Source organism: Ochotona princeps, chromosome 9 (assembly GCF_030435755.1).
Source record: "Ochotona princeps isolate mOchPri1 chromosome 9, mOchPri1.hap1, whole genome shotgun sequence".
NCBI lineage: Eukaryota > Metazoa > Chordata > Mammalia > Lagomorpha > Ochotonidae > Ochotona > Ochotona princeps.
The window spans coordinates 75,418,551-75,434,512 of record NC_080840.1 but is presented as its reverse complement, the minus strand read 5'-3'; the positions used below and the strand labels follow the sequence as shown (position 1 = coordinate 75,434,512).

Here is a 15,962-nt window from a genome sequence, read left to right as displayed (position 1 = left end):
AATTGCTGATTTCCAGTTTCATTCCGTGGTGGTCTGAGAGGGTACATGGTATGATTCCTATCTTTTTGAAGTTATTTAGATTTGCTTTGTGTCCTATCATGTGGTCGATCCTGGAGAAGGTGCCATGCACTGCTGAAAAAAATGTATAATCTGTGGTCTTAGGATAAAAAATTCTATAAATGTCTACCAAGTCTAGTTGTTCTAATGTTTGTACGAGCTCTGTTGTTTCTTTGTTGAGTTTTTGTTTTGTTGATCTGTCTATAGTTGTTAGTGGGGTGTTAAGATCACCCACTATTATTGTGTGTGTATCTATGTCTCCCCTTAAGTCTGTAAGTAGTTGCTTCACGAAGCTAGGCGCATTGGAATTAGGTGCATATATGTTCACGATTGTAATTACTTCTTGATGGATCAGTCCCTTCACCAATATATAATGTCCTTCTCTGTCCTTTTTGATGTCTGTCAGCTTGAAGTCTAGGTCATCTGAGATTAGAACAGCTACGCCAGCCTTTTTTTCTCGTCCATTGGCATGAAATGTCTTTTTCCATCCTTTCACTTTAAATTTCTTACAGGATTTTCTGGTTAGATGTGTCTCTTGTAGACAACATATAGTTGGGTGCTGTTTGATGATCCATTCCGTTAATCTATGCCTTTTGATTGGTGAGTTTAAGCCATTTGTGTTTAGAGATAATATTGAAAGGAATTGGTTTTGGGCTGCCATGAGTGTAAGTATGCAAGTGTGTATTTGCGACTATTAGAGTTCTTGATTGGTTGACTTTTCTTGTATGGATTTTAGTGGGGAGGTCTTCCCATTTGCCATCTTTGATTTTGGTTTGTATTTTTTCTTTCTGGGTTTAGCACCTTCCTGAGGAGATTTTCCAGAGCTGGTTTCGTGTTGATGTATTCTTCGAGTTTCTCTTTACTGTTGAAGTATTTGATTTCATTCTCAAATATAAATGAGAGCTTTGCTGGGTACATTATTCTTGGTTGGCAGTTGTTTTGTTTCAGGATTTGATAGGTTTTACCCCATTCTCTCCTTGCTTGGAGCGTTTCTTCTGATAGGTCGGCTGTGATCCTGATTTCCCTTCCCCTGAAAGTAATCTTATCCTTTTTTCTTACTTGTCTTAGAATGGTTTCCTTGTATTCACTTGAAGGTAGCTTGAGGACCACATGTCTGGGAGACGATTTGTTTGGGTCGTATCTCCTGGGGGTTCTTTGCCCTTCCTGGATTTGTGCTGGATTTATATTTCCAATATTCTGGAAGTTCTCCTGTATTATCTCATTGAGCACCCGTTGCAAGCCTGTCTCCTTTTCCACTCCTTCGGGAAGGCCTATTATTCTAATATTTGATTTTTTGAGGTTGTCTTTCATTTCCTGTATGGACCTATTGGCTTTCTCTAGATTTGTCTCCAACTGTTTGATGAGCTGCTGCCTTTCATTCTGATTGTCTTCCAATTCTGATATTCTGTCCTCTGCTGTGTTCATTCTGTTGGTTAGGCTTTCAATTTTGTGCTCTATATCGAGGATTCCCTTTTTGATTTGATTTATTTCTGCAGTGATATGGTTTTCGAATGCCTTAGACTCTTCCCAGCGCTTTTCACTCTCTCTGACGAATTTCATCATTAGCTTCTTAAAGTCCGTATCTGATAGTTCCTCTATGTCTTCATCTTGCATCTCAGATATTGAGATTAGTTTTTGGTTGTATTGGGAGGGAGTGCTTGATCTTTCCTCTGGGTCATTGCTTTTTCTGATACTTCTCCTCATTGTGTTTTTGCTTCTTGTTGTTTTGAGATTTTAGCGGTGATTCAGCTGAGCCGGCTCTGGTTTGGGGTCTCCGGCTGAGCCCAGCAGGGCTTACTGCCTGAGTCACCAGCTGCTTTCAGGGTCTGTAGATCACAGCCCTGAGCTGGGTCAGGAGGCTTTGTGGGCCAGCCCTAGTGCCAGGCCCCTTCCCCTGTGGCTCCCTCTCAAAGGCAGTGCCCTACAGATTCACTCTGCTGAGCCGCGCCTGGGCTTTGGGTCACAAGGCTAATACAGCGGGGGTCTCCGCCTCAGTGCTGAGCCGAGACTCTCCTTCAGGGCTTGAGGTTAGCACAGCAGGGGCTCCTGCTGCTCGGAGTCTAAAATCCCCAACCCCGGCCTGTGCTGGGCTGGAAATCTCCACGGCCCCAGTGCCAAACTCGGAAGCGCTGCTCCGCTGAGGGCTGCAACACCGCAGGCAGGTCTTTCCGAGTGGGCTCCTGCTGGGAAAACCTGTCCGGCCAGTTCAGCTGAGCCCGCTCTGGTCTGGCCTCTCTAGCTGAGCCCAGCTGGGGACTCTGCCCTGAAGAAGCCACTTCCTCAGCTGCACTCTCTCAAGGGTAGAAGCGGATCTCTGAGAGGCACAGAGCCCTTGAGGTGAGATGTGCCCCCACTAGTCTGCTCCTCTGCCCAGGACGTGAGGCCCTGTCGAGCGTTGCCCAGCCTCTGGGGCTCAGGGCGAGTCCAGCAACAGGATCCACTGACTCTCCCACAGCCAGTTCACAGCTCAGAGCCGATACGGGGATCTCTGAGCCCCAGTCCCACAGCGCCGCTCCTGTTCCCTCTGCACTCTCCCTCAGCCGCTGAGCAGCGGGTAGGCAAGCCTCTGGGAAATCTCCCCTCCTTTTCCTCCACTTCTGCAGGGATGATGCACCCAATGATCAGTTCAGTAGCCTCCTCTGGGGGCTCCTGCCTTCCAGGGGACTGGTGCCCCTGTCGGTGTGGGCGCCTATCCTTCCAGCCGCCTCTGTTTTCCCTGGGGCGGTTGAGCCTCCGCCGCCTTCCCCCTGCCTGGGATCGTGACTCACCAGGTTTCTCGCGGCGTGCTGTATTTTCTTTCCTACTTTTTGCGGCTGTTCCTTCACGCTGTGTAGATCTTCTTGCTTTAGTGAACTCCAGTGACCTTCTCGTTCTTCTCCCTACAGTTTCGCACCTCCTGGCCTGTTTCTCTGCTGGATCGGCTCCCCTCCTTCCCTACTCCACCCTACACCAGCTCTCTGCAGTCGGCCATCCCTAGGCTGAATCGAAGTTGTCTTGTTGAGAGAGGCCGCCTGCGGGGGGAGGAGCACTTTCAGGCAGGCGCCTCTGTGGGGAGGCTTTTGGGTGGGGAGAGCGTGGTGTCTCTGTGGGGATGAAGTTTCGTGGAGGAAAGCTGCCTCCGTGAGGGAGACACTGTGGGCGGGCGAGAGTTCGAGAAGTGGCCTTCATCTGCCTTGAATACATTGGTTCCCGGAGATTATTGTCTTGATTAAAACTGCCATCCCAGTCCGATCCCCTTATTTTTCATCTTCACTTTAGTTTGCTCTTTGCTACCTATACCTGTACCCTCTGGGAGCGCCACCGGCCTGGGCAGGGGTGGGGGTGGGGGTGGGGGGACTACCTGATAAACGAGACTAACCTCACCCACACCACCTCTGGGCTGAATCCAGCCTGCAGGCCCCAGGGAAGGATTATTCCATGGGCCGCGAGCTAAACACTGTGAGGAAGGAACTGGAGATTCAGGCTGCAGCCGCAGTGCCAGGAAAGCCTTCCTAGCCTGAATTGGGCTGAGAACAGAATGTGCTGACTTAGTAGAAAAGTCTGGAAAAGGAGAGAAGTGTGAGGGGAAAGGAGAAGGTGTATAGTGTGGGAAAACTGGGAACAACTAATAAAGGCAAGCATATATTAGATTTTGAATGTCTTACGATTTGACATAAATAAAGCAACCACTTTAGAAGATTTTAAATAAGTATTGTTATGATCAAAATTTAGTGCCAATGGTTTTGACAGCACTGTGAAGAACAGTGAATGGAAGAGTTATGGAACAGGCCATAGGAAGTCTCCCTTGGAGCCATTTACAACTCCAGTAAGAGACAAGATATGTGGGGCCCGGCACAGTAGCCAAGCAGCTGAAGTCCTCACCTTGTACGCACCAGCGTCCCGTATGGGCACTGGTTCATGTTCTGGCTGCTCCAGTTCCCATCCAGCTCCCTGCTTTTGGCCTGGGAAAGCAGTAGAGGACAGTCCAAACCTTGGGACCCTTTGTCAGTGCTGAAGACCCAAAGAGGCTCCGGGCTCCTGGCTTCCGCACAGCTCCAGCCATTGCAGTCACTTTGGGAATGAACCAGCAGACAGAAGATCTTTCTTTCTCTCCTGTTCTCTGTATTTCTGATTTTCCAATAAGAATAATAAATCTTAAAAAAAAAAAAGAAAAAGAAAAAGAAATGAGCTAAGGATTGAAGAACTAGGTTTGGGAGATGCTGATGAGTTGAGATCAACAGTTACATAGGGTCAAGGGAAGGAACAGCAGAGGGTGACTATGGTCCCACAAGTGAGATAGCAGTAGTGATAGGAAATCCAAAAGAACAAGTTTGAACAGGGGAATAAAAACAGATTATGATTTGCGCATTATTACAGTGGAACATGTAAATTGAATATAAATTTTATGGATATGCACCGAAAGTGTATGCCCCTACCAAGAACATACATAACATATGTACCCGTATGTGTCATAGACGTTGCAGATTAATTAGCACATTAAGAAAGGGTTGTTGATCGCTGTAAGAAAACTTACACATTCCAAAAGAAGCATGTAAAAGAAAATGCAAATGGAAACGAGCTTAAGACAAAGCTGGAGATCAAGAGGATGTGTAAAAGCAAAGGAAACTTGACTAGAATGGGGTGAAGAAGAAAGGCTTCAGAAAAAAAAGTTCATCTGAACCAAACCTGAAGGCAGCTGTAGAATAAATGTTTAGCTAAAGAAAATGATAGGGGTAATGGTCTGAGTAGGAAAACATGCAGTTTAGCATATTCTAGAAACTCATATAAAGGCAGTGTGGCTGGGCCTCAGAGGGCAAAAAGAGAACACTGAAGATGAGTGTGGATAGAAGAGAAAAAACCCAAATCAAAATGTTTTTGCAGACTCTAGGAAAGAAGTTGAATTTTGTTAAGTACTAAGAAGCATCAAAGGATTTTAAGTGATGAAGTGATACAATATGTCTTAAAAGGTGTGGGGTTTTGCAGACACTTCCATAGGGAGTCAGGTTAGAAATGGTATCCAAGAACATTTCTACCACCTGCTAAGACAACTTACTGGGAATCAGAGACCAAAGTACTGGGTCACAAGACATGCCATGTTAAGAATGTGACCTCCTTGAGGCCGGGAGGGGGTGGAGGGGGTTGCGGCAGGAGTGTGGTGGCTTGATGCTCAATGGTCAACTTGCTTTCCTTCACCTGCAAAACCCAGCATCTCAAATGGGAGCTTATTCATGTCCGCTTAGCGTCCAGCTCATTGTTTATGGCCTGGGAAAGCAGCTGAGGATGGCTTAAAGGCTTGGGACCCTGCAACCATGTGGGAGATCTAAAAGTAGCTCCTGCTCCTGGCCTCAGATCTGCTCATTTGGGGATAAAACAGAGAATGGAAGAACTTTCTGTCTCTGCTCTGTCTGTAAATATGCTGTTACAAAAATAAATCTTTTTTTAAAAAGCCAAGAAATACAGTAATAATGTGACCTGAGGTGCAGGGAAGAAGTTTGTGGACAGTGGAGTCAGTATAACTTTGGAAACTCTAAATGCAGAAAGTTCTTAGTGCAGGATCCAATTCTCAGACAGTCAACGCATTAGTTTTTTTTCTTTGGGAATAGATTTTATAAAGTTACATCAAATCACTTTTGTAGCTACAGACCGATATCTTTGATGAACACAGATGCAAAGATCCTCAATAAAATACTAACCAGCAGGGTCCAACAACGCATCAGGCAGATCATTCACCTGGATCAGATGGGATTCATCCCAGGCATGCAGGGATGGTTCAACATTCACAAATCAATAAATGTGATACATCACATCAACAAACTGAAAAAATGAAAATCATATGCTCGCCTCAATAGATACAGAGAAGGCATTTAATAAAATCCAACACTACTTCATGCTGAAAACCCTAAGCAAGATAGGCACAGAAGGAACATTCTACAACACAATCAAAGCAATTTACAAAAAACCCAATGCCAGCATCATACTAAATGGGGAAAATTAGAAGCCTTTCTACTAAAATCTGGAACTAGACATGAATGTCCACTGTCACCACTACTCTTCAATGTAGTATTGGAAGTCCTTGTCAGAGGTATTAAGCAAGAAACAGAAATTAAAAGAATTCAAATTGGAAACGAGGAATTGAAATTATCTCTATTTGCAGATAACATGATTCTCTACATAGGAAAATAAAAAAAAATTCAAGAGACTATTGGAACTCATGACAGACTTTAACAGGGCAGCAGGATACAAAATTAATGAACACAAGTCGATGCCACTAGTGTACATAAATAATTCCATAGATGACAAAGAAATTGTAAGTACAGTTCCCTTTAAAGTATAAGGGAGGAATCTTAAATTCCTAGGAACTAAGCTAACTAAATATGTGAAAGCTCTATATGCTGGAAACTACAAAACATTTAAAAAAGAAATAGAAGAAAACATTGACAAATGGAGAAGCTTACCATGTTCCTGGATTGGCAGGAATATAATCAAAATGTCCATGTTACCAAAAGCAATATACAGATTCAACACAATCCAACTCAAAATCTCAGCAACATTCTTTTCAAAAATAGAAAAGAAGGTACAAAAGTTTCTCTGGAAACACGAAAGACCAAGAATAGCTGAAGCTATCCTGAAGAATAAAAATCAAGCTGGAGGAATCATAATTCCAAACCTCAAGACATACTATAGAGCAGTGGTCATCAGAACAGTCTGGTACTGGTACAGAAACAGAGAAGATCAATGGAACAGAACAGAAGCACCAGAAGGGAGCCCACACATGTATAGTCAACTAATCTTTGACAAGAAACCTAAAAACAATCCGGGGAAAAAGCCTGGTCTACTCAACAAATGTTGTTTGGAGAACTGGATAGCAGCTTGTACAATTAATAAGACCCGCACCTATCACAGTATACAAAAATCAGCTCTAAATTGTTGAAGGACCTAAATCTACACCCAGAAACCATCAAACTGTTAAAGGAAAACATAGAAAATGCTCTTCAAGATATACAAAAAGGGAAAGATTTCTTGGAAAAGATGCCAATAGCACAGGCAAACAAAGACAAGCAAATGGAACTACATCAAACTAAAAAGATTCTGTACAGCAAAGGAAACAACAAAGTGAAGAAGCATCCAACAGAACGGGAAACAAAGTTTTTGCATAGTACACAAGCGATAGGGGACTGATATCCAGGATCTACAAAGAGCTTCACAAAACCAGGGACAGTTTAAAAAAAAAAAAAAAAAAAAAGGAGGGGGTGAAGAAAATGCAGACATTTTCCAAAAGGACAGATTCAAATGGCTAACAGACATATGAAAAGATGCTAAGGCGCCCTAGCCATTAGAGAGATACAAACGAAAACCACATTGAGGTACCACCTAACTCCAGTGAGGTTGGCTTACATTCAGAGCTCTACTAACAACACCTGCTGGCGTGGATATGGGGAGAAAGGCACCCTCCTTCACTGCTGGTGGGAGTGTAGGCTAATACAACCACTGTGGAAGTCAGTATGGAGAGTGCTTGGAGAATTGCAAACAAACCTGCCATATGACCCAGCTATCCAGCCTCTAGGAATATACCCAATAGAAGTGAAATCTGCGTACGAGAAGGGGATCTGTAATCCTATATTTGCAGCAGCACAATTCACAATAGCAAAGACATGGAAACAATCCAGATGTGCGTCCAAGGAAGAGTGGTTAAAGAAACTGTGGTACATCTACTCCATGGAATATTATTCAGCTATTAAGAAGAATGAAATTATTCTATTTACAACCAGGTGGTCCCAACTAGAGACCATTATGCTCAGTGAAATGAGTCAAGCACAAAAGAACAAATACCAGATGTTCTGCTTTCTCTACTTCTGATCCAGCTGCCTACTAAAGCTCCCGTGAAAGCAACAGAAGGTGGTCCAAGTGCTTAGGCCCCTGTATCCAGATGGGAGACCCAAATGAAGAACTCCACTCCTGGCTTCGGTCTGGCCCAGCCCTGGCCACTGCATTCATTTGAGAAGTAAACCAGTGATTGGAAGATCAGTATGTGTAACTCTGCCTTTCAAATAAGTAAAAAAAGAAAAGATTAAATAAATAAAAAAAACCACTAAAAAACAAACAGCAGTTTGAGTTTCTCCTTTTTCCTTCTTAAAAACATAAAAAGACATCGAAAGGTTTAAGGTTGGGTGTGTTTGCAGCATATGACTACTTGTAAAAGAATTAAGTGATCATGTAGAAAATGGGAAGGATAGGCAGTAGACAAGAAGGAGCCAGGGGTCAGGTCAAAGGTTTTTACAGTAAAGGTCATTAGAGGTGACAGATAGAATTGCTACTTTGGATTATAATCCAGGCTATAATCGCACTAATGTCTAAATCAATGACATATACTTAAGGTATAAACCAGGGACTAAGATATGTTCATCTTGAGGGAGTAAGGATCTGAGGATGGCAGACAGTAGGAGGAGCTGAAGTGATGAGGGCTTGAAGTACGTAGGCGGGAAGAGATTAGCATTATACAAATTAAATTATTCTCCACACATTTATTCCTAAACTCTTAGTAAAGGCTTAATGAAATGTAAGTGTATGTTCTCCAAGATTATTTAAATCTTCACCATCTTAAGCCAGAGGTACATTTGATGCCAAAATGTCAGACTCTGGGACATGGTTTTTCAGAAAAATTTAATGTAGCACTAGACAGTTTTTCGGCATTTATGTCCCAACAGCTAACACCTACACGTATTAATAGAACACTTAATTAGAAAGTACAATCAGAATAATATATGTGATCATTTCGATATTGATAAGTAGGCATAATAAAAAAAAAAGTCAAGCACAAAACTGAAAAATCTGATAGTTCCAACCCTCACCTGCTAAAATGAGAAACTACTTTCACCTCAAAAATCTTTATTTTTATTGACACCTTACTCTGTGGCAGAGTCCCCAAAATATAGACTTTCAATTTTGGTGCTCCTCATGTAGTATTTCACATCAAGCCAATTAAATGCATGTTTAGCGAAACATAAAGAACATAGTATAGTATGTGGGCCCAGCATGATGGTTCAGTTGGCTAATCATCTCCTTGCAAGCACCAAGATTCCATATGGGTGCAGGTTCTTGTCCCAGCTGTTCCAATTCTGCTTCCTGCTTATGGCCTGGGGAAGCAGTAGAGGATGGCCCAAAGCTCTCACCCGTGGGAGACCTGAACAAGTTTCTGGTTCCTGAACTCAGATCAGCTCAGCTCAGCTCCAGCCATCACGACCATTTGGAGAGTGAACCAGTGGATGGAAGATCTTTCTGTTTCTCCTCTCTGTAAATCTTCCTTTCCAATAAAAATGAATAAATCTCAAAAAAATCCATTCTATTTATTTAAATTTGTAAGTGTATATATAAAATGAATTTTAAAAATTGAGTTTTGATCTTTTTAGCATTTCATGTTATTTATCCTAGAAAAAAATGGTTTTAAAGCTTATTGCATGGCATTTACTTCATATTAAAGATAGGGTCTTTTCCTTATGTTCAATTGAAGAGAGCTAGATGATCATGTGTCTTGGTGAAGATCACTTTTGGTTAGCACTGTTGGGAGTTCTGTGCCCCTCCTGGATCTTGTTTCACAATTCCTTCTCTAGATCTATTTGTTGCCTGAAAGAGACATATCTCACCAACAAAGCGGAAACTGTATCTCATGGATTTTGATTCTTTTAAATATTATTTCTTTTTATTATTATTATCATTTTATGATACAGTTCAATATGATTTTTTTAATTTCATCTCTTCAAAACTCTTTCTCATTACAGTCTTCACTGACTCACAGATCATACAGTAGCATCATTTTCTCCAAGAAGGTTCTTGATTTTCTTTCACATTTCTTCAGCGACACATTAGTCATTCATTAGCATGTTATTTAACTTCACGGAGTTGTTAATTTCTTTTTTTTTTCTTGTTGTTGATTTTGTTTCGTGGCTTTTTCGTTTAAAAGGATGTAAAGACTATCATATCCAGATGTGAGGATACAATGCAGTATGCATCTCTACTTCCAGACAAAGATGGACTTACAATAAAACTTTACTATATCTTGACAATAGGATGCTGGACTCTCTGACATTGTCCATGCCCGCAATAATGGACATATGACTGTGTATGAAGAACTATACTATAGTAATAATAGAGGGACACTCAGTGATGTGGGGAGGGACTAAGGGAAATCCCAGGGCCTATGGAACTGTGTCATAAAATGATAATATTAATAATAAGAAATAAAAATTTAAAAATATATTAATATTTTGCTATTTTAAATGCATTAAAATATAGTTTGATTTAATACAAAATTCATACAAAATATTTTTTAGACTACAATATTCTGTTTTGAAATGAGTGGACATGTTCGTCTTCTTTCCACTGATGAACTGCATACAATGAACAGCAGAGGGCGCAAAAAACAAACCAGTTCCCTGCAAAGGAAAGGACTATAAAAACAGTAGAGAAAAGGTAACAGCTGAAAACTGAATCCAGTCAGCTTCCTCACATTTAACTGAGTGATCTTCACCTAACCATTTAACATCTTCAACAGTAGATTTGCAACAACGACATGGAGAATAAAATGTTAGGCTCGGTAAGGGCCAGTGTTGTGGCATAGCAGTTCAGCATGATGCCTAGGATGCTCACATCCTATATGGACACTGATTCAAGTCTCGTCTGCTGCACTTCCAATCCCGCTCCGTTCTGTTGGTCTAGGGAAAATGCAGGACGGCTCAAGTGCCTGGAAAAAGATCTTAGCTCCTAGCTTCAGCCTGGCCCAGTTGAGGAGCCACCTGGGGAGTGAACCAGTGGATAGAAGATAACCCTCTCTCTGTGTGACTCCTTCAACAAAGAGAGAGAGATCTTCTTCTTTTTTTTTTTTTTTTTTAATTGGAAAGCCGGATATACATAGAGGTGGAGAGACAGAGAGGAAGATCTTCCATCCGATGACTCACTCCCCAAGTGAGCGCAACGGCCAGTGCTGGGCCTATCCGAAGCCGGGAACAAGGCAACTCCTCCGGGTTTCCCACGCAGGTGCAGGGTCCCAAAGCTTTGGGCCGTCCTCCCCTGCTTTCCCAGGCCACAAGCAGGGAGCTGGATGGGAAGTGGAGCTGCCGGGATTAGAACCGGCGCCCATATGGGATCCCGGCGCGTTCAGGGCGAGGACTTTAGCCGCTAGGGCACGCTGCCGGGCCCGAGATCTTCTAAAAATATATGCAAAGCAGTCCAAAAACATTCGGATTTTTCTTTCGTTACTTATTACATATATGTGAACATGTACACTGGAAAATACAATGAAAAAGTTTGTTATATTCACCAATGCAGATCATGAACACAGAAATGGTTGTAATAGCAAATGAGTGTAATATACTCACGTCATATTATAGTCACATGCAATGTAAATCAAACCAAATTTAAAGAAGAGAAATGGCTTTATTTATTCAGACACAGTCACAGTGTTTTATTTTTTTTATAGAGAAAAAAATATGAATGCCAGGAAAAGTAGATGTAAATCCACTATGCATATTTTCAGCATGGAGCATGTGTTAGTTTTTGTTGTTGTTGCACTACACACTGCAAGAGTTATAACTACAATCTGTATCAAGTGCTCAACTAAGATAGAAAGGAATGAAATGATGTCTGTTTGTCCAGGAGAATACATAGAATACGTAGGCAGAGCTTCCCTTACGCAGAATGCTTGGACAGGAAGTAGTTCAGATTTTGGACTTTTCCGATTTTTGAAATGTTTGCCTTGATTTTACTGCTAGAACGTATGCACTCCTGAAACTTGTCAGGGCCTTCTTAACTTTCTGGAGCAGTTCAGATTTTATATTTTGGCATTAGGGATGTACTATCCAAGGCTTCAGGCTTTTATTGGGCCACTAGAGTGTGCTCCCAAGGTTAAAGCTGTACTACCATACTTTAATGGCCCCATATTATTGGTTATTTGGACAATTTACTGTTTTTTAATCCTTACTAGAACTGAAATTTGACATTCATACAATTTTGCTTTAATTCATTATACCTGACCTGTGATATGACCGGCTGGTAGGGGAATAGACCTAGCTTCCAGTTACAGCATCATTGTTGGGGGGAACTGTCAGGAGATCCCTTCCTTCCCTTCCCTTTCCTCACCTATATAAGTTTGTACTTGGTTCTAAATAAACGGGCATGTTCCAACAGACTGTCCCCAGTGGTTCTTGTGGCCAAAGAACACTGTCGCCTTATCCCCTCAGTGGTCTTGGGGCCTGTTGGCAGGAATTAACCCCAAGGTGTGTGCATACCTGTTTGTGTCACCCCCTATCCTCAACATTGCAGTGACAGTATTCAATTTTTTAAAAAAAAATTCTTTGTTAATTAAACTAAGTGAAAATTTCTACTTTTAACTTGTATTCTTTACTGGTAAGGTTTTTGAATGTCAGGGTCAGTGTTTGCTACAGAAGTAAAGAAACAAATTAGAATGCATGCATCCTGTATCAGATTGCTTGGGTTCAAGTCCTAAATGCCTTCTTCATCACAGCTTCCCATACTGTGTGTTCTGAAAGGCAGCAGGTGATCATGACTCAAGTGTTCCTTGTCACACACACGGAAGACCTTGACTCAATTCCTTGGTCTTTCCCAACAGTCGCAGGAACTGAGGGAGTAAACCAGCACATGGAAGACACCTCTTTCTGTCTCTTTCCTTTCAAATAAATACAATAAACATTGAAAAATAAGTTTTAAAATCTCATAACCATTACTTATTGTCCTTTTCTCTTTCACCTTCAGTTCAATTTTTTTTTTCAGAGAAGTTTTTGGGATTTTTTTCATTTGTTGGTCTTATTTTGAACATCCACTCTACCAATAATCCTACAAGGGTTCTGCCTGGGAAGAAAATTTTTCCTTAATTCAATATTAAACATGTAATTTGTTTATACATTCTGGCGTAAAATACAAATCATTTATTCATTCACACATATTCATTCATGTATACCGGGCATATAAACAGCAACCATTTTCTGAGTGGGAACAAAGTAGACATGATTGCCAAAGTCCTGCCTTCACAGAGTTCCGTTACAGAAAGAATATGATCACGTAGTACATAATTTAATTAGTAAATCAATGGGGAAAAGGATGGATTATTCTGTATATAATGTTGCTATAATTAATTAGCAATTAAGAAAAAATGAATTATTTCATACCAAACATCTGTGTATTACAAATGAATTTTAAAATTAGCTTGTAAAAACATAACCATGAACATGGTAAGAAAAGCAAATTAATATTACCTAAATACCACCAAGTTTTTAAACATGGAAACCTTAGAGCAAAATCTCACGACAAATTTGGAAAGAAAACATTTTTTTAAAATAATTTGGGACATGAAAGTTTTGAACAATCATCTTTATTAGCATATTTTCAAAGGTACATATACTCCTGAGCTACTGTACTTCTACATTTATCATTTAACTCTTTAAAGTTTACAGTTATTTTGCTCAAACTCTGATGAGTACATTTTTATAATAATCAGAAACTTAAAATATTAGTCTTATCCCTGCAATCACCAATTCATTTAACCAGATAATCTCATTATCTAATTTTACCACATGAAAGATTTTAGAACATTAATTCTGAATCAAGTAATTTCTTTTTCAAAACTGCGAAGATGGGCAGTGCAAGAGCTGATTCCAAACCATACTGCTTTTTGTTCCTGATCTATTTTCTGAAGTAAATTGGATAATAATCTGATCAGTCATATTTGGTAAGACCAGTAAGAGTACCTCTAATATAAACATTTTAGTGTACAATGTCATAAACTTCCCTTCACATATGTGTGGTACATAATTATCTCAGTAAGAAAAATTTGCCATGATTTAATGAAAAGGAGCATAACCCAGTGTAAGCATATCTTTGATTAAATGATGAAGTGTTAGAAAACATGTGAATATGAAATAGTTCCTGTAAAGAAATACTCAGGGATAACATTACATTAAATCCCATGAATCCAGACAAGATCTTTCACAACTGGTAAATAAAAAGAGAACAATGAAAAACAAAAAGTCCTGTGATCTTTGAGGAAGGACAGTTATCCAACATCTCCAACTGTGAACAAATAAATATTTTTCAATCCAATATTTTAAATTACTACCAAAATATTGCATCTTTCTACAAACAACAGAAAACAAGCATACAGTATCTAGAAATGTTTTTCTTTGACAAAGTTGTTAAATCTTTGAAGGTATACCCCGATTTTTTCCTAAATAAGGGCACTATGATCTTAGGTTAAAGTTACTGTAAAGCAGTTCAAGCAAAATCTCACATTGTTTAGATTTTGAAGCAAGCAATTTTGATCATTTTTAATTGAAATGTAAGTATAAATGTGAAACTGTTGTAGAAACATGTATTAACAATTCTTGGGAATACTCACCAATCGACAAGTAATAGAACAACTGAACAATAATGAAAACATGAGACTATTCAGTGGTTGGTGGTAAATCTGAAAATACCTTCAAGAGGTTTGAAAGAACATAAAAACACAGCTTTATATTTCCAAGTTTGAAAATCTAGCAGCAAAACAATCTATTTGCATATAATGTAGTGCAATGAGCATTTGTTCATAAGACTCTCCAAGTCTTGAAATTATCACACATAAATCAGAATGGAATCCATTAAGATAAATGATATAAGATATTCAGAGTAGCTTGCCAAGAATTACTAGACACTCTGACCTGTTATCGCTGAATCATAAGCAAGCTTATGCAAAACTGTGCTCTGGGTAGCTGACTCTTATGACTCCCCAGTAACAAGCTCGGATAAGGCAGATCAGACCTAAAAGATAAGCAATTGCCCAAGAAACATAGGTTGCATGAAATCGCCTTGAAAAGTCTTGGGTACCAACCTAAAAGAAAAGGCAATATGAAAATACATTAGAAACTTGAAGAAAATATCTGCTTAGTGAAGCTTTGTATTACGTGCAAGTTGTGTGAACTAGATTCCCAGAGAGAATCCACAAAGTCTTCATAAAACATGAGTAGGTTTAACATTTGCTGACTAAAACTGACAGATAATGCTGCTACCAATATCTACTATCAATTTTATGAAGCAAATAAAAGTATAGTGCATTAAAATATGTTATCTCCAAATGGTATCTAATCTAACTCCTTAGTATCCTGTTACACACCCTCCCAATAACCCAGAGCCAGGTGCACTGACAGAGTGCAGACAGTACATGGCAGTAGAGTAGGTCAGCTCCTTTCTCTTCCCTTGACATAACTGCCCTACCAAATGCTTGGCTTCAGTCTCTCCTAAAAATAAGCCAATCCCCACATTGGTAATAAATCTCTGCTTGGCTTGGATAAAGAGAAAAAGACATTCCTTGGGCATATAAAATTGGTTCTGCCACAAAAAAAAGATGGTAAAGTCACCAATGTGAAGGACTTTTCAAGGAGCCCAAAGACACCATTTGGCAAGCTCCATTCAAAACAGGCCTATGGGTTGTGTTTCTGACTGTCCATGGTGCTTCAGAAGCTTCCGGGCCTAGCCTGCCTTCCAGGAACCAAGAAAGGGTGTCATAGATTTCACCACCATTGACGAAGTTGAGAGGAAAGAATTCCAATGGTAAGGTAGTACTCACAGTTAGTCCAACGCCAATGAAAATGCATATCATCCCAATGGTAATGTATGCACAGCAGCGTCTTCTTGGTAGTGCACTCCCCACCGAGGAGCTGCAAAAGAAAACTTCAGTATTGACATACAGATGACACATTTCATCTCTTTAAGTTCTCTAATGGTCTTGGCAAAATTAAATACGTTTAATCATTTCTTGGACTTAATATACAAAAACATGCATAAAAGAGCACTTTTTATAGTTAAAAACACAGTAAGTGACCCAACACATTCCAAGCCTTGATTACTGAAAGCATCACACACACACACACACACACACACAA

General features: G+C 40.3%; 1 protein-coding gene across 2 annotated transcripts in view; it reads right to left on the bottom strand.

Moving 5' to 3' along the window:
- Positions 1-14,070: 14,070 nt before the first annotated feature.
- PIP4P2 (phosphatidylinositol-4,5-bisphosphate 4-phosphatase 2) overlaps positions 14,071-15,962 on the bottom strand; it is a 62,312-nt gene continuing 60,420 nt past the window's right edge. For both annotated transcript variants that reach the window (XM_004597224.3, XM_058668397.1), the window contains 2 exons: positions 15,647-15,737; positions 14,071-14,911 (listed from right to left, as the gene is read on the bottom strand). In XM_004597224.3, the coding sequence (XP_004597281.1) occupies positions 14,768-14,911; positions 15,647-15,737 (235 nt within the window). In that variant the 3' untranslated portion in view covers positions 14,071-14,767. The remainder of the gene's footprint in view (positions 14,912-15,646; positions 15,738-15,962) is intronic.